At 38.8% G+C, this 25,648-nt stretch overlaps 1 protein-coding gene across 1 annotated transcript in view; it reads left to right on the forward strand.

Moving 5' to 3' along the window:
* GABRB3 (gamma-aminobutyric acid type A receptor subunit beta3) overlaps positions 1-25,648 on the forward strand; it is a 235,114-nt gene that overhangs the window by 203,138 nt on the left and 6,328 nt on the right. Inside the window, exons 7-8 of the mRNA XM_060005522.1 lie at positions 12,805-12,957; positions 18,827-19,071. Of these exons, the coding sequence (XP_059861505.1) occupies positions 12,805-12,957; positions 18,827-19,071 (398 nt within the window). The remainder of the gene's footprint in view (positions 1-12,804; positions 12,958-18,826; positions 19,072-25,648) is intronic.

The raw sequence follows: 25,648 nt of genomic DNA on the forward strand, positions 1-25,648 counted from the left end.
TCTCTCCTCCACTCACTCCTGCATGCTGCCTAAAGACTTTTGCTCCTATTACAGCCCACATTTGATGTATTCTCTTCCTCTTTTTTCTATTCATATCCAGTACATTCATCAATGGACAGTTGAAACACCAACATCTCTGATTGGCCTTCCTTGAGCATCTCTGCCAATTATCCTTTTCCTTTGAAAAGCTTCGAGTCACAGTCTGACTGTATCATTCCTCTATCAATTGTCGTATGTTATTACTCTCACTCTCTTATATATCTGGCATTCATTTAAAATCTTCTGAATTAATTCATTTGTTCATAACCATATGTTCAGGATTCCCACAAAATACCAAAACCTCAATTACAGATTCTGCTTGAAAGTCAAACAGAGAAGAGAAAAAAGAAATCTTTCATTAGATCCGTGGTATATCATTGACTATTTAAATCCACTGGATTTCTTGGAAAGTCCTGAATCTATTACCAATATTCCTTCTTGATTCAGAGCTATATTTCTTAAGAAAAGAGTTTATAAAGTGAATACTCAGATCATTCTTTAGCACCTACAGTCTATAGAATTAAGCCAAACCTGAAAACACACATGGGGAAGTCTTTCCAAGAAGGAAAAAGGAGACCAGATTAAAGAGAAATAATGAAAGAAGGGAGCAGCTTGCTGTCACCTAGATGTGAGATTACCTGATGTTTCATTTCTGCTTTAACCCTACAAATAAAGTATGTTTTTACTGCAGTTCACAGATTTCTACTTTAAAGTGTGATCTAGTTCTCTATGACTCATTAGTGGTTTATGGTTGAATTTCAGAAAATACTGAAAATGTATTTTTAAAAATAAGTGCAAGTTGAGATTAGTCTTTGAAATCTTTTGATTGAAACCTGAAAAGATATTGTCCTTCTATACAAGCTTTGGGAATTGTGTAAGAAATTTTTACTGAACTTAGCTTTTAAACCTGTTCTAGATAGGCAAGCCATAATTATTTAAATGTTGGGGTTTGAAAACATCTTTCAGAAAAACTTAGCAAAGCAAGTATTATATCATTATTTTCTGCTTACTGAAATTAAGCCAGTGACTCAAGCAGAATCTCAATAAAGGAAATACTTTCATTCTTTTATCTAATTTCTGCTTAGTTAAACATAATAAATATACATGTGTTGCTGAAGTACTTGGGATGTGCCAGAAATATCAAGTTGAATGACCTTAAAGCAAACAGATCTCAATTCATTAAGAAATATGTGAAAATTTTACGTAAATTGTCAAACAGAAGTTGGTGGACCTTCTAAAAGAATGTAATTAATTAAAGCAAGACACTCCTAGGAAGGTTTAGAATTTTTCTCATGCTTTATTTTTAATACAAAGACTTATAGATTTTTATGACTTTAAGTATAATCTTTATAACTTTTCTGTATGTGTGCATACAGAAAAGTATTTAAAATATAAATATAGTACTAAGTGAATTATCAGAAAATGAAAATCTTGTAAAAAAGGAAAATCAGGTCAAAAAGTAGAATGCTGTGGGCACTCCCAAGATACACACTATGACCTCTCCTAATTTCTTTACATCCCTCCTTCTCAAAGGAAACCACTATCTTGTTACAGTATAGTTAATTTTGTATTTTTGAACTTTATTGAATGGGATAGTAGAGTTTAAATTATTTTGTGACTACCTTCTTTAATTGAACATTATGTTTGTGAAATCCATCAGTATCGCTATGGTTCATTTATTTTCCTTGCTGTACTACTGTGTAAATACACCACAATTTATTTTTCCAGTCTACTGCAGGTGGAGATTTATGAGTAATGCCACTGTGAACATTCTTGTACTTGTTTTTTTGTGAATAAATGCTCACATAAATGTTGAGAATATGCTTAAAAGTGTAATTGTGAATGTTCAAGCTTAATGATTATGCCAACCTGTTTTCCAAAGTGGTTTTACTAACTTACATTCATAGCAGTAATGCCTGAGTGTTCCTTTTGCCCCACAACGACCTTGCTAATATTTCACATGGAAGTCACCTGTCGGGTGTTGGGTGATGTCTTGTGGTTTTAACTTCCATTCCTCTGAGTGCTAGTGGGACTGAGCACCTTTCCCTAATGGCTCTTTGGAGATCCTCTTTTGTGAATTACCTATGCAAGTTTTTTTATGTGAATTTCCTGTCAATAATTTATTGGAGTTATTTATAAATTCTGGATGCAAACTTATACAGGTTATAATGTGTTACAAAAATGTACTTTTTACATTGAGACCTACAGTCCACCTGGAATTCAGTTTTTGGTGAAAGGTGTGAAAGTTTCATTATCTTCCACAGCATCATTGTGCTTGCAGCAACACCTTTGTCATAAATTGTTTGTATGTGCATGGATCTGTTTTTGGACTTTGTATTCTGTGCCATGGGTTTATTTATCCATCTTTGTACACTTCCCTCACTGTGTGGATTGCTGTAGCTTTTAAGTAGAGCAGATCCTTCCTTCCCTTTCTTTTTATTTACTATTGATGATTATTTTTGGCCCTTTACATTTCCATAAAACTTTTATAATCAGATCATTAATTTTTATTTAAAAAATGCTTTGGCGTTTTATTGGGAATGTATTAGTTAAGTTAGTGAAAAGTGACCTTGTTATAATTCTTTCAATCTGTATATATTTTATCTCTCATTTTGGTCTTCTTTAATTTGTCTCAATAACATTTAGAGTTTTCTGTGTAGAAAACTTGTACATCTTTGTTAAACTTTTCTATATGTTTGGTATTTTCTGATGTTATTATAGATGGTAAAATTTTCTTAACATAATTTCTTATTTGTTGCTGGTATATAAGAACACAATGATTTTGTATTGAACAACCTTGCTAAAGTTTTATTACCTCTATGAATTTATCTGAGATGGTATTTTTACCTATTCCTGAGCACTGGAGGGGCCTTTGTACATTTGGATTCCATAGTTCCTCATTCTGACTTATATATGCTATTGTCATTATGTATTATAATTTTATATATATTTTAAACCCTGTACCATATTATTATTGTTATTAGATGCAGGAAATTTTCACTTAGATGTAATTATAAATAATCCTCTCTTCTTTGTTATTCATTCTTTCCTTTACCACCAAGTCTATCTGTGAATGTTTCCTTCTGCCTAAAGAAGAATATTTTTAAAATATTTTCTTTAGTATGAGCCTCCTGGTCAAATTTCTTCTAGGGTTTTTTTTTTTAAAAAAAAAAACCTGTGTATGACTTTATATCATATTTATTCTTATAGGATAAATTTGCTGGTTACAGAAAGATAGGCTGGCATTTTTTCCTTTCCATTTGAAGATATGACTTCATTTTCCCTGGTGTCCATTGTTTCCATTGAGAAGACAGTTGTTGGTCTACTTGGTGCTACTTTCAAATTAATCTGTTTTTCCTCCCCCTCCAGATCCTTTTATAATTTTTCTCTTTGTTTTGATTTCACTGGCACTTATGATGTACCAAGATATAATTTTCTCTCTAATTATTCTTCTTGGAGTTTGTAGATCTTCTTGAATCTTTGGCTTGAGGTCTTTCAGCAGTTTTAGAGCTCTGTTAGCCACGATTGCTTTTCCTCCATTTTCTCTCTGCTTTTCTCCTTCGAGGGTTCCAATTTCAATTCTGACAATTCCAACATTGGATCTTGTCACTATATCTTCTGTCTTGTCACTATATCTTCACCTTGCTTTCTGAATTTTTTATTTTCTCTTCATGCTTCACTCTGGAAATTTTCTTCTGGTTTATCTTTCAGTTCAACAATTCTTTCTTCATCTGTGTCTAATCTGCTAGTGTTGTACATGGGAAAATTATAGATGTAATTCAAAATCTATGATGATGTTTTCTTTCTTCAGAGAGAATTTATGCTTGCCTCTATCAGGCATCTAGAGGCATTAGCAATCCAGAACAAGCTTCATTTGCTTTCTGGGATTTGGGTAATGCTGAGTTCAGATTCATTCCTTGTGCATGCTTGAATCCTTGTAATTTATCTTTACATCTTGGACAGAGCTCTTTGGAATCCCTGTTTGATGGTGTCTATCTCATTTTTGCTCCCTTTGTTCCATGAGTCTGTCAGATGTTCTACTTAGCTTCTCATCTTTCTGTTATAGAAACTACAGCTATCTGAAACATGGAGCTCACCTCTCCCAGTTTACTTTTTCTCCCAAACCTTAGCCCAGATTCTTACTGGCTTGTTATCACTCCAGTGCCTCTAAGGAGATGTATTTAAGTTTTGTCCATTTTTCCCAGTTGTTTCCAATAGAAGGGTTACCTATTCCACAATACTCAAACACCATAGCTTATTTTTCACTCCTCTTTATTTTTTCAGAAAAATTTACAGTTGTTTCAATATTTAATTCTTATTTAGCTTGGACTATTAATTACATGAGAGTAAAAAAGAAAATTTGGGATACATTTTTTATAATCACAGTTCAGTAAATATAAATCATTTAATTCTGTATTTTTCTGACAACATTATAGAGAGGAAACACTTATCCATAATAGTGTACTACTGAGGAAAGTGCTGTAAAGCTCAAAGTCAGGAGATCTGGGTCCTTGGTTGCAGCAATACAAAGCTGTGAAAATGTGAGCAAAGCACTTCAATGGCAGATAGTAAGAGGATTAGGTTAAAAGAAATACTGTGTTAAATTTATTTCAACAAGCATATCCAGCTAACAATCAAAGAGCCCTTTAAATATCACTCTGGACACGGGATCACTTCATTGGGACTTCAGCTTTTGTACTCGTCTTGAATGTACTTCTGCTGACCCACAAACTTTGGTATATATGGTTTTTGCCAAATCTGAAATTTACTCCTAACTTTTTCATTTTCTTTGAGCCAAAAGACTGAGATTTTTGGTAAATTCATGGAGAACAAGTTACTTAATATGCCTCTTTAATTATGTGATGTTTTTATTTCTCTCCTTTTTTTCCGGGGTACATTTGGACTGATACATTCTGACTTCATTTCAAAATACTTCTGCCAAGATTAGAAGAAAGAAAAAGAAAAGAATCTAAAAATAAATGATGATGATACATTTCTGTTAAGACACCTGAATTTTCTATTCTTCAAAAATCAACTTTCAAAACACTATTTTGCTTTTCAATTATGATTATGAAACAAATTACAAAATTTTTAAAAGTCTGCATGTCACACCCTTAATACATTCACTTAATTTTCTCTAGAGTCCATTCGTGAACTCTGTGCTTTAGTTTTTTCCTAAAGTAAAGCCCTGTGATCAAATTATTACTCATTGGGTCTCTAAATAACATCTACTATTGGTCTAGAGCCAATATTATATGAAAGGTTAGAAGAAGGAATTATCATCTATATCTCATTGTCTTTTAAATTCCAGAGACAAATTCCCATTCTTTTTTCCCCATCGACTGTTTTTAGAAGGATACTTAGAGACAAGTCACCTGTGCTTACTAGCCAAATACTACTAATCTCTCAGTGCAAAATGGCAGAACTAGAGCAAACTTATTCTCTCAGTGCCAAAGGAGAGCTTAACTATCTCATCTTATTGCTATGAAATCATTTCCCTTTAAGGGCTCCTGACCTATGAAAAATGTCTCACTACAGAAGCCAGATTTCCTCAGAAATTCATTGTCCCACACCTCCTTTGCAAAACTAACTCTCGTCTATCTTCATCTTTTGGAATTGCTTTTAAGACTTCCACACAATTTTTAAAATATGCTCAGTGGTAAAAATGCTTAGATTATAGAATCTTGAGCACAGAAGTCACCACAGAGGAGAGAAAGGAAAGGAAGAAGGAACTTGCTTTTATTGAGTGTGTATTTGCAGCCAGGTAGTATGTTTGGTACTTGATATAAATGAATTAAGCCATTTAATTTCCAGTAAAGTACACATAGTAGGTATTCTTTTTCTTATGACAGAGTTATTAAAATGTAATTTACATACCATTAAAATTTAAGCATTTAAAGTATATAATTCAATTGTTTTTAGTGTATTTACAGAGTTTTGTAATCATGACCACAATCAATTTCCAAATATTTTAATCACCCCAGAAACCCTGTACTCATTAGCAGTCACTCCCCATTTCCCCCAATCTGCCAACCCTAACCCTGGGTAACCACTAATCTAATTTCTGTTTCTATGGTTTTACCTATCCTGTACATTTCATGTGAATGTAATCATACACTATATGGTCCTATATGTCTGGCTTCTTTCACTCAGCATGATGTTTTCAAGGTTCATCCTTGTTGTGGCATTTATCGATACTTCATTCCTTTTTATTGCTGAATATTATTCTATTGTATGACTATATCATTTTTTGTTTAACCATACATAAAGTTGATGAATGTTGGGCTGTTTCCACCTTTTGATCATCAGGAATAAAGCTGCTATGAACATTCATGCACACGTTTTTCTGCGGACATAAGTTGTCATTTGCATTACATATGTACTTAGGATTGCAACTGCTGGGTCATATGATAACTATGTTTAAGCTTTTGAGGAACTGCCAAACTGTTTTTTAAAGTGGCTGTACCATTTAAGTTCTATAAGCAATCCTGAGGGTTCTAATTTATCCACATCCTTACCAACATGTGTTATTGTCTCTCTTTTTTATTGTAGTCATCCTAATAGTATGAAATGGCATCTCATTGTGTTTTTGACTTGCATTCCCTTAATGAGTAAGATGCTGAGCATCTTTTATGTACTTACTAGACACTGTAAATTTCTTCTTTGGAGAAATATCTATTCAAGTCCTTTGCCCATTTTTAAATTGGGCTGTTTGTATTTTTTGTAAACCTTCTTTATATATTCTAGATATAAGTTCTTCATCAGATACATGATTTGCAAATATTTTCTCCCTTTCTGTGGACTGTATTTTCATTTTCTTGATGGTTTCCTTTGCAGAATAATAGTTTATAATCAATGGAGTATGATTTATATTTTTTCTTTTTTCACTTGTGATATTCTTGCCCTAATTTTACACACAAGGAAACTAAGGGTCTGAGAGGGTAGCCAGCTTCCTAAAGGAATATCCCAAATAAACCCGGAGCCTGAAACTGGATCACTCAGATGCCCCTGCTCTTTGCTTCAGAGTCATAGGATAGAACATTCTGGCTTTACTGTGGAGGATCAGAAAGAGAATCATTGCCTGGTTGAGACAGTCTTTGAAAAAGTTTTGTTTTTCCTCTTTCTCTCTTTCCTATTTCATATATCTCCTTTCCTTTATGGAATTTTTGAACATAATTAAGGTGACTAGCAATGCAGGTGAGAAAGTTAGGAACACCATTCTGAACTTTAGGTTGTATTATAAAGTAAAAAAGGTAGATATTAAATGAGACAGCGTCATAAAGACCCCAAGAACAGCACCAAGCTCACAAAGCTTCCTAGGCCATTGTGACAGAGCCCCCACGGTGGCCGCCGTGGAGAGGGACAGGTATATGTACATAGGCCAGCTCTGCTGCAGTTGCTAAAAAATCAGCTTGTTACTTTATAGATACATTTGAGTGGCTCTTATCTCTCCGCAAAGGTGACATGATACTCTGCATCCACATTTTTATGAGTTCTTCAACAATATTAATGCCTTAGAAAGTGCTATTAATTGAGTCTGGATGAGAGATCCAGAGCCTTGTTTCTGGCCTCAACTTTTAGTGCATCTGGGGAGAAAGGGTTGAGATCGGCATCTTCGATAGATAGTTTTACCAAGGAAGCCCTGAACCAGAACAATGCACTTGTATTTAGGGACTGTACCTTTGTCTTTTTACTCAGCATCTACTTGTGGACCTGACCACATCTGCATTGGCACACAGACTTTAGGGTTCTGTGCCTTTCTGTTGTAATTTGTAAGCTTCTATTGCTCTTTTGAAGGTTATGTCTTGGTGCAGCTGACTCACTACTTCTGAACTTTAAAGCCACTTATTATGATCATTTGAGGAGTTTCTCCGTAGATATAGGATACATCAGGACATCTGTTGTACCAGTGTCAGGACTTTATCTAACAGAGCTACACAAAGACTCTATGTGTTCTTGAGGATGCACACCAAATGGCAAAAGTCTTTGCCTAGAAGAATGGGTCTTGACACCTCTGAAGATTCTTGTGTTTATTAACATTCTGAGGTCTCTGTCTCATGGTATCTTGAAAGGCTTTTCTTCATTTGGCCCTGGTGGATCTTTTACCTTGAAGGCTATTCTGCTTCTCTGCCCGTAAAGACTCTTATTCAACCAGTAGTATCTCAGTTTAGATACCGTGAAACCTTTCTTAAACGTGTGCCTAAGAATATCCAGGGTAGCCCTTACCTGCGGTTTACAGAGGCCAGTTCTGTATGAGTCTCTCTGACAGATTAGGAGCTAGTTGAGAGCATAGACTATCCTCTTATTCATCTTTGTTTTTCCTCCACTAACATTCCCACCTGTGGGATTAGGAGATTGGGATTGGGGGGGCAGCACATGGTGAATGCCTAAAAATTTTGTTAATTTGAAGGTATATTTCACATTTAAGAAATAGAATGTATTTACTAAAAGAATACATAAGAAAATAGTATATTTTCTTAATTCTATGTTCTGTGTTAATGAGTACCTTGGTGAATACATAGTTTTGAAATCTGAGTAATATTCCCTTTCTCAGGGTCACTAATGACCTTCCAAGTGTTTCACTATGCAATTGTATCATTGGTCCCCATGTTGCCTGGGGCAAGTATTCTCAAAAGAGTATCAGTTGTACTTCATTGCATAAGTATCAATATTTGCCTTGTAGGGAACAGTTTCCCTAAAGAAGATGCATTTTGGAAAAAGTTAAGAAAGTTGACTCAGAAAATGGAAAGTTGGGGAATATGGTAGATTGCATTATCATTCAAAAAATATTTGTTGCACTTCCCTGGGAGAGGACTGAACTGTCTTACACATAAAGATTGACAGTGAGACTTGCTCTGGACAATGAAATGTGACGGGAAGTATGTGTTGCACCTCTTCCACAGTGTCCAGCTGTCTTCCAGATAGAGGAAGCTAAGTGACTATGGAGCACAAGAAAGAAAAAACAATCTTTGTTGTAAAGCTACTGAGATTTGAGGGGTCTTTTGCTACTACAACATAAGCCAGTCTATCCTGATGGAATCAAACAATTCCAAGTAGAGTGGATATAGTGACAAATATTTGGAGCATAGAATAGCAAATGACAAGTAAAGGCATAAGATTGCCATGAAACTGCAAACTAAGATCTGATTTTGAAGTTACTTCAGTAAAAATGTTGAAGTTGTGGGCTTCCCTGGTGGTGCAGTGGTTAGGAATCTGTCTGCCAATGCAGGGGACACGGGTTCAAGCTCTGGTCCGGGAAGATCCCACATGCCAAGGAGCATCTAAGCCCGTGCGCCACAACTACTGAGCCTGTGCTCTAGGGCCCGTGTGCCACAACTACTGAGCCCATGTGCCACAGCTACTGAAGCCCGTGTGCCTGGATACCGTGCTTCACAGCAAGAGAAGCCACCGCAATGAGAAGCCCGCACACTGCAGCAAAGAGTAGCCCCCACTCACCGCAACTAGAGAAAGCCCGTGCACAGTAGCAAAGACCCAACGCAGCCAAAATAAATAGATAAATAAATAAAATAAATTTATTAAAAAAATGTTGAAGTTGCTATGGGATTTCAAACTAATATTTAATAGAGTTACTGACTATTTTGAGTATTAAACTTGCTAAAGAGTCACATAAATAAACCAAATATGCCTGCTTTCTTTCTCTCAGTACACAGATGCATTTATTAATAGACAGAGATGGTTTAGACGTTTAGCTAGGCATGACAGTATATGAAAAATACAGTACCTCACAAACTCTGCCTAGGGGTATGTACAGCTTACTAAGGAAGATCTTACCTTGGTAAATATTAATAGTTATAACTTTAAAGAGGAAAGAAAATAAGAGGGTAATTACTTACACTTGGAGGGAAGAAAAAGAACGAATTTATGGAAGATGTGGCATTTGACCAAGGCCTTGAAGTATGGTTAAAAGAAGACATTTCTTAAGGGGAGAACAGTGGGTGTGAATCAGCAGAGGCAAGAAATATGAACAATTATTTTGAGGCAATGAGGATACTTCTTGGCTAGAAAATGTTATGCTTAATGCAGAGACATGGTGGAAAATAAAACTAATGTTAAATTGGGAAAACATTTTGGAGAAGCTAAAATTCCCGGATGACTATTTTAACCTTTATGTGAAGCCTTAGAAGTTGTTGAATACGGTATGACTGTGCTTGTGAAACATATGGGGCCGGGGACCCAGAGGTGTTAAAGCCCAGGCAGGGCTCTGACTTGGTTCATGGGCACATCATGTCTATGGACATGTCCATGTCCATGTCCATAGACATGGAATGTACTATAAAACAACAGAGTGTATCAAATCTATGTCAGCAGAAGCTTTATTTCATAGAGGTGTTGGAAAACTTGGTTAGTTGTTTGTGGAACAAAAACCAACAACATGCATGTTCACTTCATATCAAATTGCCAACCCTCAAAATAAGTTTGTGGTTAGCTCTCTATTGTGAATGTATCTAAACCTAAAAACAGGTTTTAAAAATCACAGGGAAAAAAATAAAATGGATAGACTCAACTACATAAAAAACTTGTTTTTATATGTCCCCCACTTTACCCAATTCAGGTTTTTAAACAAATAACTGGGAAAATGCTTGCAGAGGATACAAGCAAGTATTAGTATTAAAAGAACTTTAATGAATAGGTAAAAACAGTAAGAGGAACAAAAAAATGGGAAAAATGAATGAATAGTGTAATTAGATTATATATAAAGTTAAAATCAGGGGAAAAACAAACATTTAGGAAGTGATCAATTAAAGAAAGTGATTGAAAGGACACATTTTCCCAAGGAAATTAACAAAAGTTATTTTTAAGAAATATTATGGGGCTTCCCTGGTGGCACAGTGGTTGAGAGTCCGCCTGCCGATGCAGGGGACATGGGTTCGTGCCCCGGCCCGGGAAGATCCCACATGCCGCGGAGCGGCTAGGCCCGTAAGCCATGGCCACTGAGCCTGCGTGTACGGAGCCTGTGTTCCGCAATGGGAAAGACCACAACAGTGAGAGGCCCACGTACCACAAAAAAAAAAAAAAAGAAAAGAAAAGAAATATTATGCAATATTGTTATGTTTACAAAATGAGATAGGCACTTCTATAAAGTACTCATAGTGGCATGTATGCTTGTGTGGTTCTTTTGCAAAGTAATTTGGGAATATGTATCAAAAGCCTTCAGCCTTGGCTTAGCAATTCCTCTTTTGGCACATTCATCCTAAGGCAGTAAGTTTAAACATAATGAAAGGACTCTGCTCAAAGGTATCCCTAAGAATATTACTTACGTTTTGTAAAAATGGCAGTACCCTAAATTTATTGCATTCAGGAAAATGTATTTATAAACTATAGAATACATGTGTATGTATTTGATGGAAAATTAGGAGAACTTTAAAATTGTATTTATAAGTAATTTGTAATAAGGATGAAAGTGTTTATGCTATGGTGACAATACAATATATGCATTTGATCAGAGTTATATAAAAGAAACTATACACACACAGGCACATAAAAGATTGGAGGAAATTTCCAGATTGTCAGCTTTTAAATGCTGGGTCCATTAGGCGATTTCTTTTCTCCTTTATATAATTTGGCTGAAAATGTGGTTGATGCTAAAGTAAGAGCCTAGAGGTTAAAGTCTTTCATCTACTACGTAGAACAGTCATACGAATGAATCAGACTGGAAAAGGTATAGAATATAGGGACAAAACCAGAAAGGGATGTGGAGTAAAGTCAGGAAAATGCATATACTTTGAGGCAGGAGGAGAACAGGAGCCTGTCAGGCTTGGAGTAGGAGGAAGACAAGAAAAGTGAGGCCTCCTGAAGCTTTGGGTGGAAGAATTTCAGGAACAGAGCACCACCCATGAGTGAAGGCAGGAGGGGAGGAGGCAAGGAAGTTGATGATTAGAGAAGGTTGACTTTCCAGCGACCTCAATTGAGTCCAGAAAATTAAGAGCTGAGAAGTTTGAAACTGATAAAGTGGGCTGTTGAAATGGACAGGAGGAAATGGAAGCCACACTTGCCTTGCTCCAAGAAAAACAAAATCAAACAGAAAAGGCAAATATATAGCTATAGGTGGCATAAGCAGTGGACTTTTTTCTCTGCACTGGCAGTGGTGGTGGGGTTCAAGGCTGTCTAAGTGGGATGTGCACATCAGGAGGTTAGCACTGGGATTCAAATACAGGAAAGCAGACTGGGTGCTTCTCCTCAGCTCTCCTTGATGCCTTTCCTGTGGTTGGAGCAGAGCATCTCAGAGTATACTCCTGCCCTCTGTGCCTCTCCAGCTCTCGGGTGGGGGTCCCTGAGCTATCCCAGGTGTTCCAGGGTCAGTGCCTCAAACATCTGTGCACTGTTGCTCTAGATGGACTGACAGGGGATGACTGATAAAAACCATTTTGCTCAGTAAAGCCTTGAGCCAAATCTCCCCTATCTACAATGGAGAAGAAGGGGACCATTAGTTGAAAACTAAATGAGATATTTGGCACTATTCTGTGTTCTAAGCTAAAGCCTTCCCCCAAAGTTTTCTCAGGGACAGTTCTCAGCTGAGTATTTAACCTTAGAAGAGTATCCTCGTCATGACCTCATACATAGACTGAAAATCATTCCTCTCCCAAGTTCTTGATGGGTACCATTAGGCGCACGGAGGCAGATTACATGGTTGTGGACCACCCCTCCGTTCTGGACTTTTCAAATGCATGCTGTTGACCCCTAGAAGTCAAAGCAAACTCTTTGCTGTGTCTGATCTCCAGTGTAACTCCTGTCTGTTTACTATAGGTGCCTACCCTCGGCTCTCACTGAGCTTTCGGTTGAAGAGAAACATTGGATACTTCATTCTCCAGACCTACATGCCCTCTATCCTAATTACAATTCTCTCATGGGTGTCCTTCTGGATCAATTATGATGCATCTGCGGCTAGAGTTGCCCTTGGTATGTGCTATTTTTAAATGATACCTAAAATGTAAAGTCACCATATCATTACAATATTAAGGGAGTTCAAAGACTATAGTTCAACTACAATTTTTTGACATCATGACACCAGTCTTGCCCATATAGTCACTTTTTATCTTGAAACACTAATTTCATGCATGATTCTCTTGATGTGTTAATTTAATTATAAGGCTCAAATGTGAATTTTCATGCCTATGAAAGGGAAAATATGCTTGCCGAATATTTGCATAATAAAACTATTTTTGACACTAATTTTAAAGCAAGGATTAACATCTCCTGTTCAAAATTATTCTATGGCCCAGAAAGAAGACTTGATTAATTGTGTGCATTCTTTTTTAAGTTAGAAAAACAGTCAAATGTTATACCATATAATTGGAATTACACAAATTAATGAGCATTAAAATGTGATATTAAATTCTGAGTGGTTCCCAAGAACTCTAGTGATCTCTTCTGGCCATTGGTCACTTGACAAATGGATTATTAGCTGATGTACAATATACATTTTATGTTCCAGTATGATTTCTAATATTTTTTAATTATTAAGGGAAGGCTTATATTTTCAGAAAAATTATTTTCTACTGAACTAATTATTATGAAACTGCATGGACAAAATAATTATTTAAATACATTTGAGGTAAGTACTGAGCTTTTAGAGCTGAAGAGCAATTGTCCAGTTTATCCCTTCTTTGGGTAGGGTTGAATTTAATTCCTGGGAGTGAAGTCATCAATAATACCTTTCAAAACTGATGGGAAAGAATTACAACACATCTGCTGGTAAGCCTGCAGAGAAGCATAAGAATTCAGGGATCTGGTTGTCCCTCTTTCTTACTTTTTCTATTTACCATCTCTTCCCAGGAATATAAGTTGCTTAGCATCATGCTTCCAGGAGAATGTGTGTACATGTGTGTAAGTGGACGTCTGGTTTAGACGCAAAGACAGGTGACTCTCACTGATTCAAGATTAGATTTCTTTTCTCATGAAATAACATTTAACAGTGACTTATTTTTTTCTAATGAAATAACATTTAACAGTGACTTAAGAAACTTAGGTAGTTACCTCTAAAGTATTAGGTGAATGTAAAAACACTTTGAGCAGAATAAGGTATCAAAAAATCAGAAGTGCTGTTAATCTATTTCTGATGGGCTTGGTAAAGGAAAAATCTCTCGAAAAAACCTTCAGGATTTTTTACCACCTGCAGAGGTTACCCTGTAACATCAGTCCTTTCTGTAGGTTTTGCCTTTTTTGTTATGTTACTAGGTTGCTCTTTGTTAAACTATTTTCTCTTCTCACCTGGAAAATTCACAGCTAAAATGAATTTGCTAGGGCAGATCCAAATTTTGTGGAGCTGCTAGCTTATACAACTTCAGGAGCTCTCTTTAAGGAAAAGAATATAAAATACATAAATACAGAATTTCCGGAACCCCTCCCGAGCCTGTAAGAGGCCTGTATTAGAGAAGATCAGAAGCTGAAGCTTCCTGAGCTTCCAGGGAATCTGCCTCAGAGACTCTGTTATTTTTGAGATAATTAGAGAAATATGAGTACCAAAGAACCAGAATTATCTGGCATCATCAGAAGAGAGGTGTACTGAAAATGCAAATTTCTCAATTTTCTGGATGATCCAAATTCTATAGCTCCTAAATTGTAAACATCGTCTTCCACAATATTAAATAGATAATCTATCTGGAGTGGATTAGAGTCAACATAGCCTCATTACAGCATATGAAAGTAGACTCCACTTTTTCTTGTCAACTCAGTATTGTTACTATAAACCTCAGTCATGCTTCTGGGATGTTTTCATGTTCATGAAAACATGAACATGCTTCATGTTTTGCTGGGACAGAGGAGTGGTCTGTCCAGACTGGCTAAGGCGTTACCACTGGAGGTGTGCAGGTTCTGATGGATATCAGAAGTCTGGGAGGCAGAATTGAAGGCATTTGCCAGTGTTGGGGTGGACCTGAGGCCTGGAGGTCGAGAAGGCAGCTGGGATCTCCAGGCTGCAGTGTCTGGCCAGATTGATGTCCAGCAGGTCCCGCTCTCAGCGTGGGACCCCAGTCCTCTCACTCCTTGTCTCCCAGCTTCTGCATAAGACATGGTCTCTGAGCCTGGGCCTGCAGGACTTGGGAAGTGACAGCACGGCAACTCCAATTGGTTAAGGAAAAGTGTATCATCGGGTAATGAACCCTAAATAACAGCAACAACAACAACAATCATTAAGGCTGAAACTTACCAAATACTCAAGTTCTAAGTTCTGTGCAAGGTCATTGGAAAGTGGTTACCTGATCCATGGTGCAGAAGATCCATAGCATGATAGGCAGAGTTATCGTTCCCATTTTACAGAGAAGGGAGTGAGGTGCAGAGAAGCTACATAACTGGTGCAAAGTCAGATAATATTAAGTGTCAGAAGAAAGATTTTAATCCAGTTTGTCTGACTTCAGGGCCCTTAACCACTACACGTGATTTCTACAGTGTCAATAGACAATACACAGAAGGGTTCTTTGGTCTATTACATTGTAAAAATGATGGATTTTTTTAAAAGCTCAGCAAGAATTATTATTAACCATTCTTTAAGGAATCTCTCAGAATCTTTAAGATGCTAATGTGCTCAGTGCCTCTTGGAGAGGATATAGCCATGGTTTGGGGGGCTTTGACTGGAGAACTCCCCCTCCCCCAGCTCACTTCATGTGTCTTGTCATGAACTACACCCTTTGAAATATTTAGAGTGCTGTTTGCCTTCATCCTGAATGATTGCACAGTGGTGAGTTCTCCCCACTTCTAAATGAAGTCTGAGAGGTGTGGGTCTGCACAGAAGGGTGCTCAGTGAAGACCTCCTTGGCATGTCCCTCCAGCTCAGGGCACTGTTAGACCTGGAATTGTCAGGGGTTGTCTCCTCTGAGAAGGGAAACGCTGGTTCTTCACCCAGTTGTGCTGCACAGATGCTCTGTGTGCTTCAGGATGCTTCTTCTGCCCAGGATCTGACCCCCACATCCGTTGAACTGTTAGTGTTAGAAGCCGCCAGACTACAAAGTTGGGAGTTGTAATTACATGGTCATCCTGAAGTCCACATATCAGTGAATAATAATAGTCCACATATCAGTGAATAATAGTATTGGTCCTTCTGAAAGTGAAAATTTACACTAAAATAATTTAAGTCACATTATTTAGGTCACAAAGAAGAAAAATTAAATATCTTTTGATTAAATGATATAAATTATATTTTTATTTCACAACCTTCTTTATAAATGCAGTTTTTCAAGCATAATATTTCCTTAATATAAATGAGAAATAATTTGAGGCTAATAGTTAGCAAGACAAGAGCTTGGTAAATGTATGAAGAACACAGAAGGCACCACTCAGTCTCCCATTCTGCCTTTGGATGGGGTCCCCTTTAGAGATTAGAAGTTCAAAGAGAGGCTGCCGGATCTGGGTCTCCTGCCAAGAAACTGGAGGCTACCAGAAAATGTATTTTTCTGTGATGCTGATAATGATAACATCTGTTGTTGGCGAGTGTTAACAATGCCAGTTACTGTTATCCCATCACCGTGGTGTTTAGACTTCACAACACATTTAGACAACAGTTGTGGACCTATCAAGCTCATTCAGGTCCTGCTGCTGGTACGTGGTGGAGCAGGGCTTTTGGCCTGCGCCATGTGGTTCTACTATCCAGGCCGTGAACCACCGCATCCACCACTCTCCACGGTTATCTTGATAGGAAGGAAAATGATACAAAGAATTAGAGAATGCATGGCCTTTCAAGCTAAGAGGTCATGTGATCCCAAGCTGGAAAGCCAGGGAACACTCACCACAAAACCTTACTCTTAAGGGACTCCTTGAGCTGGCACTGATGGGCCTGAAGCCAGCGTCCTTGCCCATTTTCCTTGCCTTTGCCAGGCTGAGTTCTCGTTGACATGTGCTGGCCGTCCCTGTTTTGTGTTACTTTAGCCCATTTTCTGGGGACATCTGCTGAGGCCTATGTTATACACATCCACTCAGAATAATCAACTGGAGAGCCAAAGCAACGACTAAAGCAGAGCACTTTCCAAAGTCCATTTGGAAAGAAAAAAATAAGTTGTGGCAACAACATTACAAAATTTTTGAATAATAGTGAGAACAGCTAATTTTGTAGCATCTGCGTGGTGTTTTTGCACTTCCTTGTAAACTATAATTATCCCATTGCCATTTTCAAATCTTAAAAGTCCCCAGGTACACCTGAATTTTATGTTAAAGGCGAGTCTTAAAATATCCTGACATCTTTGACTTCCATATATTCATCGTCAGCTCTTGTTTGCAGTCAGACATGAAAATAGGTTCTCTGCTCCTTGCTTCCCTCATCTCCTGCTAACAGCAGCTCAGCATGTGTGGGATGGAAGCCTGGGCTCTCTTCCCTCTTCTCCAGGTAGTCACTAGTGAGGGGAGCCCTACACTCTGGCACTCATCCAAGAATGGGATGGGAGTCCAGAGGGCATCAGACTAAAACGCTTAACAAACCCAGCCCCTTCCCCAGAGAGTTGAGTGGGGGTCCAGTGGGGTCAGAGAAGTGGTCTGGTGGGACCATGTGTCTGGGTGGTCAGCCTCTTGGGCTTGCACCGCCTGCTGGTCTAGGGGACATCATTGGTTTTCTGGGTTACTACGGGTGAAGGACCATGACTGAAGCTCTCACCTTGCAAGTCTCCTTGAGAGAAGTCCTCATGTGGCAATGACCCTCTCCTTTGGGTCCTGGAAGACACATGAGTAATCACATTCCATGGTACCAGTCAAATGGGTAGAAAAGAGTTGGCTCTTTGGAGCTGCCTTACTTTTTTGAGACTTCTTAATATTTCAAAAGTACTGTCTCAAAGAGAGCAAGTCAGCTGCAGTAATGCCCGTGCCACTGAGAAGTGAGTGATGCAGTTCATTCCCACACATGTAGCTTCATTCAGCTCAGCAGCTCTGGTCATGTCATGAGCCAATGGGTCCCCTGCTGTCTGTGGCTTCAGATCATCCCATATGGAATCTTTATACACCAAGAACATGCCCACTGCTATGGGAGAATTACAAAATATGGTCCTTACATGTTTTTAGAGACTAAACTGAGCTCCCTTAGGGAAAAATGGTATTTTTCACCTGATACTATCTAAAGAATACAAAATAATGACATTTAACAAAAAAAAAAAATACCAACAGAGATCTGGCCACTTGCCCCAGAGCATGGTAAGATCCTATACTTCGGGTAAAATCTTAGCCCTTGCCCACAGCCAACATGTGCTGCACAGCTTATTAGCCTCTTTCTTAGCTGGGGTGGGAAGTTGCTATGTGAGGTAATCTGTTCTCCGGAGCTACACTCGAACATTCCCTCTCTGAGCTAAGGACTGGTTCCCGTCCTTAGCAGCTTTAAGTCATTGCCTCATTCCCCTTGCTTTAAGGCCTTGTGGTAAGAATCATTTTCTTCACTAGTGGCCACACATGGCCTTCCTAGATTCCCCAGATTCATTTTCTTCCCAGAAGCTTCTCACCCAGACACTTAGTGTTTTATGATAAATTCCAGGTTTATTTTCATTTCTTACAGCTTTCATGCAGGGCAGCCTCTGCCTTGTCCCCAACCCCTCTCCATCCACCTCCGTCCACGGGCCAGGTGCAGTGGGAGGCGCCTCCCAGGTGGCGCAGGGAGGGAAGAGATGTTAACTCCCCAGCCTGAGGTGTGACCTGCCGCCCAAACTGTGTGTTCTATATTCTGTAGTGTTTCGATCACCCAACAATATTCAACCGTGATTTTCAACTACTTCACACTGTTTGAGAAAATAAAGCAGGAAAGTGAAAAGTGAGGAACTGAGCGGTGGACCTGCAGCCTCTCACGCTCCCATTTCTTTTACAGGGATCACCACCGTGCTGACCATGACGACCATCAACACACATCTTCGGGAGACGTTGCCCAAAATCCCCTATGTCAAAGCCATTGACATGTACCTCATGGGCTGCTTTGTCTTTGTGTTTCTGGCCCTTCTGGAGTATGCCTTTGTCAACTACATTTTCTTTGGAAGAGGCCCTCAAAGGCAGAAGAAGCTTGCGGAAAAGACCGCCAAGGCAAAGAATGACCGTTCAAAGGGTGACAGCAACCGGGTAGGCCTCTCGGCCTCGGCCGCCCCCACTCTGCCTTTCCCAGACCTGCAGACCCCGCGGCATCATGGCCTTTGAGTAGGAGTGATGCAGGCTTGTTGATTGTAGCCTGAAAGGTGGCGTCTGCAAGTCACTGAATTTTATAGAAAAGCAAAATTGGTGCAGAAGTTGGAGAAGCCAAAAGCTTGCCAGTTTCCTGTGAAAAGAAAAGGAAAGATATAGGAATGAATGGATCTCTGGGGTGTGGGGCCCAAACTTGACAGTCAAAAGCATTTTCAACAATGTTGCAGTTTTCCTTCAGTGGTCAAATTACAAATGTGATAGCCAGCATGCTGTTGTTCTTTGCACGGTGTGGACAGCCCCCTCTCTCATCTGCCCTGGTTCAGGGTCCCTAGTGCAGGGCAGGAGCAGTGCACTGTCCCAGGGCTCTCGTGCATCTGCCCTGGCCCAGCCCTGCTGGCTGTGTTCTGCAAAATGCCAGGCAAGCAGCCCAGGACAGCAGCGGCCAATCAGGGAGCTGCTCTAGGACCCATGGGCTCTGAACCCAGAGAGAGGGCACCAATCAGGTCCCTCTCCAGCCCTCCTCATCTCACGCTTACATCCTTCCAATTACAAACTTTGCAGTTAGATGTCATTTCGGTTTATTTTTTTAATAAAAGGAATATGTTATTGCAATTATAAATACTATTTTAGTGAAAGCACATTGTCGTTTCTATAAAATTTTTATCTTTATCCTTTTACCTCTTGCATCCCTTCAAGTCCTCAAAAATATACCTCCACCCGTTTACATACTGGGCTTGTTCCTATATTTCTTCACTTTTAAATTCTTCTTACTAAACATACTTATTTCTCAAGCTCGTGAGGTTTCCTTGTTCTTTCTGGTGTTCTTGGTGCATTGCCGGCCCAAGCCTCTCCCAGGGGTGCAGAAGCTCCCTGGAGGAGTGCTGTGCCTGTGGCCCACCAGTGGCCCAGAATAGGTCCCTGGATGTTCATGAATGAATGAAGGTAAATGGCTATAAATGGCTCCTATCCTTTCAGCAACACATAAATAGACTTGGTCAGAGAAACTAGGATCTGTGAATAAAATCAGGCTTCCACAGGCAACATGACCCTGAATTTCTTACTGGAAACTATACTTAGCACCATACTGGTGTGTTTCTAAATTAGTCCACATCCTATTATGCATACACAGTATACTTTGGTAATACTGTTTCCAAGGAAACTAGAATTCATCACATCATTATTTTTTCCATTACACAGACACGCAGACACATACAATGCTGTTTTTCCAAATTCCCTCATAATTTAAACAGATTTAAATTTGTTTCCTTTCTTCTAAATGACACTCTTTAGAAAGGTTAAATTGTTTTGCTACAGAAATATCTTTTTGAGTGTGAAGCTTAAAATTTAAAACAAAAGGAAACAAAATCCCCCAAATCTCTAAATCCACAGACGAAATTAAGCAGAATGTAGAAATAATATATTATAAATCAGATGCAGAGGAAAATTCATGAGTCCATTTTTACTGTTTGCTTTTCTGAAAATTTGTATCTGTTTTCCCAGCAGTTTTCTTAAAGCCTTTGCATGTTCATATTTTTAAAAATCTGTAATTGTAGACATCAGCTCAGACATACAAATGCATGTATGCTAGTTTTAAATGCATATTTGATGCTCTTAAAGGTAAGCATTAAAAGCTGTTGCTGACTAGATGGCAAACAGGCACATGAAAAGATGCTCAACATCACTAATTATTAGAGAAACACAAATCAAAACTAAGAGTTATCACCTCATACTGGTCAGAATGGCCATCATCAAAAAATCTACAAACAACAAATGCTGGAGAGGGTGTGGAGAAAAGGGAACCCTGCTACACTGCTAGTGGGAATGTAAATTGGTACAGCCACTATGATGAACAGTATGGAGGTTCCTTAAGAAACCAAAAATAGAGTTACCATATGATTCTGCAATCCCACTCCTGGGCATATATTTGGAAAAGATGAAAACTCTAATTCGAAAAGATACATGCACCCAAGTGTTCATAGCAGCTATATTCACAATGGCCAAAACATGAAAACAACCCAAGTGCCTGTCGACAGATGAATGGATAAAGATGTGGTACATATACACAATGCAATATTACTCAGTCATAAAAAAGAATGAAATAATGCCATTTGCAGCAACATGGATGGACCCAAGAGTATCATACTAAGTGAAGTAAATCAAACAGATAAAGTCAAATATCATATTATTTATATGTGGAATCTAAAAAAAAAAAAGATGATAAAATGATCATATTTCCAAAATAGAAATAGACTCACAAACATAGAAAAGAAACGTACAGATACCAAAGGGGAAAGTGGGGGGAGGGATAAATTGGGAATTTGGGATTAACAGATACACACTAATATATGTAAAATAAATAAACCACCAGGACCCTGTATAGCACAGGGAACTATATTCAATAGCTTGTAATAACATATAATGGAAAAGAGTGTATGTATATACATATATATGTGTATATATATATAAAACTGAATCACTTCGCTATCTAACTGAAACATTGTAAATCAACTGTACTTCAATTTTAAAATATTGTTGCTGACCACACCTAAGAATTTAGTGATAATTTTAAAGTAGAAATGCACCTCCCAAAAGTTCATATCACATGATCCGAATGAATTAAAGAATAAAAAATTTAATGCAAAACAGAAATGGCACTATGCAGAGGCCAACAGTTTCAAGAGTTCTTTGTAATTACAATTATTCACTCATTCATTTTCAGTGATATCTCTTGGGATTGTTTATCAGTATGGCCAGCAATGGCCTCAAGGAGCCCCTCTGTCATAGTTGGGAGCCAAGAGGCTCGGGGGCTGAAGCTTTTCTTGGACTGATGGACACTGGGTGACAGCAAGGACTTGTACTGTCATTGTCTTTGCTTGTGTCCTGTAAGAGATCTCAGGGTGGCGTCCTCAGGGGCTCTGCAGGCCACCAACGTGACCATGACGCTATTGAACCTAATGTCGGACCATGAGTAGATTTTCCTTAAATTTAGTGATTAAACTCTATTTTAACTTAGTGGCAGTGTTCACATAGTCACTTAGTTTATCCTCAGATCAGTGGTGCAATGAAAATCCTGACCTTAATTTATTTGTGCTTAACCTCTGTTTGTTCCTGAGTTGTTTCTATACCCAAGAGTTAGTCTTTGGTTGTAATGCATGTATTATGGTTACAAGCCTTGTGATATTTTGCAAGTTGACCAAACGGTATTTGAATTTCATGAAGTGGCAGAAAGTCTTGCCAAGGAATCAGAGCTGCAGGCTTGACATCATTCCTCTTACTAAAGAGCAAGATTTCATTTCTCACATGATAAATAGTTCCTTACTTTCCTGAAACTAGAGTATTTTACTCATTTTGAAGATTGAAGGTTAGTAGAGAATGAGACGTCAACAGTGTGCCAATCTGGTGACAGATTCATGGAAAAAGTGAAAATCCCTCTAGGATACATTCCACATGAGATGTTTTTCATCTCTGAATGTTTCTGCCTGTCCAAGTTTTGAAGCGGGAAGAAAAACTACATTGAAATCAATGAATCTAATTATAGTAGATATGAGACAAACTCCTCAAAATAAGTAGCATTCATGAAATGCTTCAGAAATTACAAGTCATCACTGTCATTCTATACAGGACATTTTTACAATCCCATCTGTTTTAAGATTTAACTTCTAGATGATAGGAAAAGATTAGCATCTCTTCTGGAAATATTTGTTTAAAATGTTTGGTTTCTAAGATTTAAAAGATTTTAGTAACCCTTTAATTCTTGCAGAAAAAAATACCTTCTAGTAGTTTCAGTGTAAATTTTCTACACACTGGTTCACGTTTAAATGAAAACTATGCAAATGTAAAACTATGTCAAAAGCAGCCAAACTAATTTACTCTAAATTCTTATTAATTCCATGTATATGTTCAAGTTCCTTTTGACATGATTGTTCCATTGTAGCTGTTCACCCCACTCTGAAATGGAGCGATGCAACCATATTGGTTCTCAAACAGCTTTGAGGCAGCCACCGGTGTCAGAGCACCCTGGCACCCCAACTTTGTAAACATTGACAACATCAGGTTCAGCTTCCCTCAGGGTGGGTTTCCTTCACTGGAATCCAAGAGTGCAGACTTAGGCCCACCCTCCGAAGTTCTTTTCCAAATGCACAAAACTGGCCACAAGTGATAAGGGAAAACAGGATACTGATTCTTACAGATTTGTCATTAAATCTTGAAAAATCAACTCAGCATCCAGTTGACCTTACTTCTTATGTTTTTTTCACTCTCCCTGTGGGCTTCCTGAAATCACCATACACCTTATTATCTCTTTGCCTTTGATTCCCTCTTCCCAGAATCCCTCTCTTTTTTGTCCACATCTCCCCTCCTTCAAGACCTAACCCAGATGCTCTTCTCTATGATGTTTTCCTGATTTTGTCTACCACTTGTTCCCATCCTGCCTCTGACAATCCCCACTCCAAGCAGGTGGACTTGTCCCTGTTCTTCTAACCTCCAGGGCACATGCTCTGTGCTTCGGAGATAGATAGCAGGTCACATTTCATGTGGCCACTGTGCCTTCTGTCCTAGACAGCATCCCATTCTTTGCATCTACCAAAAGGTGGACACTGGGGCTGGATGTGGTAAGTGCTCAGGGAATGTGTGTCCATGAATGAGTAGTGTTTGTCATCTGTTTGGTTCCACTGAAGCCACATGTTTTCTCACTCTTCTAGTGGGAAGGGGGGGAAGGTTCATAAATGTACCTTTTTTTTTTTTCTAATTAGAACTATATCTTTTTTAAAAAATTTTATTGACGTATAGTTGATTTACAATATCGTGTAAGTTTCAGGTGATTTCAGGTACAGTGATTCAGTTATACATGCAAATATGAATGTATACATACATAAGAATCTTTTCCAGATTCTTTTCCCTTATAGGTTATTACTTCACGCTACTATGTATAAAATACATAAACATACCTTTAAAGCCAGGTGAAATTCTGCGTCATTAGAACCATCAAAGTTCTACCTAATAAACGTATCACAGAATACTCCTTTCCTTCTTTAATAGTAGACATTCCTTTATTGGTATTTTGTTCTACAAAGTCATTCATCATAATCCCCTAGATTTTGATAAAAGGAGATTTGCATATTATGGCATTTTTGATAACTAGAAAAGAGATGGAATTGTTGGCATGTATTTTAAAATGTGCTTTAAGGGCAATAGGCAGTACCTTCTAAAATGCATTTGCTGATTATTTAAAGCTCTCACCTGTTCCACCCCTTGAGGGCAAGGACCTTCTCTTACTCCTCCGTGCATTTCAGTAAAGGCCAGCTAATCTGCCCATCACCCTCACCTCCTTGTTGCCTTAGGGCCAACTGCCCACAACTTCCGAAGCAGGTCCAGACCACCCCCTTCTTAGGGAAGGTGATGTCTTCCGGTGGCCCCAGCACACCCCCAGTTCCTAGGTGGTTTCTACGGAGGACATGCTACTGCCCAGTCCCTTGCTGGCCTTTCCTTTGCTGTCTCCTCCTGTTTCAGCCACACCTTCATTTACCTGTTGGGCTGCTCCTCCCACATGACTCAGCTCCAAACCACCGGATGGATGCCTCACTGATCCCCCAAACAGGAAAATAGACTCTTTGTTGTAAGGATTTTACTGCCAATCATTCCAGGGAGAGACGATGAAAAGAACAGATACAGAACACAAGTCCTTACAAAGGTCTACTATTCCTGGTACTTTTGAGATACAAGCCCCATTAGAATTTTAACATCCATTTTAGAATAAAAAAATAATAAAACTTTAATTTTCTTCTGGCAGTGCTCTGCTCCTTCCCCAAGAATGGGTCTCCATGAAAAGCCTTCTCCCTAATACGAATGGTATTATCTTGGTCTATTCGTGTCTCCCGGCACCCCCAGGTGGGCTGTCTTCCATTCTCAGGAGACCGTAGACCACAGTCCATCCCACCTTGGCCCTTCTCATTCATCACGCAGGAACATTGAGCCCAACCCAGGCTAACGTGGGCCAGCTGCTTCACCCTGAGTCCACATTGCGAGTATTTCTTCAGGGAGCTCGGGAAGGGCCAGGAGGCTGGGTGGGAGTAGGGTGATGAGTAACTCTCTCTCCACTCCTTTCCCACCTTCTTAACTGCAGAGATGCAGAAATGACTAGGTGGTGGTGAAGCATTGCTGAGTGTCCTGCGTGGTCTAGAGGAAATGCTGGGATGGGTTTCAGTGGCTGGCGGGGAGCAGTTACCACCTCCTGGCATTTCGCTCCCAGACTGCCCTCAAGGAACAGAGACCAGTGCGGTGCACACCAACTAGGGTCTGTCTCTTCACTTTCTCCCTTCAAATCCATCATTTATTCTTTATTCTGCCACTTAAGTTGGGTTTCAGAAATGTGTCACTATTTCACTTAGAAATCACTTTTATTTCTCATTACCTAAAGGGTAAAGGTGAAATTCCTTTAATGGCTTGACTCTCATCTGCTTCCCATTCATCACTAGGTTTTCTTTCCTGTAATGATAAGGTGATAGGTAGATGCTGACAG

The sequence above is a fragment of the Delphinus delphis genome, chromosome 2, assembly GCF_949987515.2.
Source record: "Delphinus delphis chromosome 2, mDelDel1.2, whole genome shotgun sequence".
In the NCBI taxonomy this organism is placed as follows: Eukaryota; Metazoa; Chordata; class Mammalia; order Artiodactyla; family Delphinidae; genus Delphinus; species Delphinus delphis.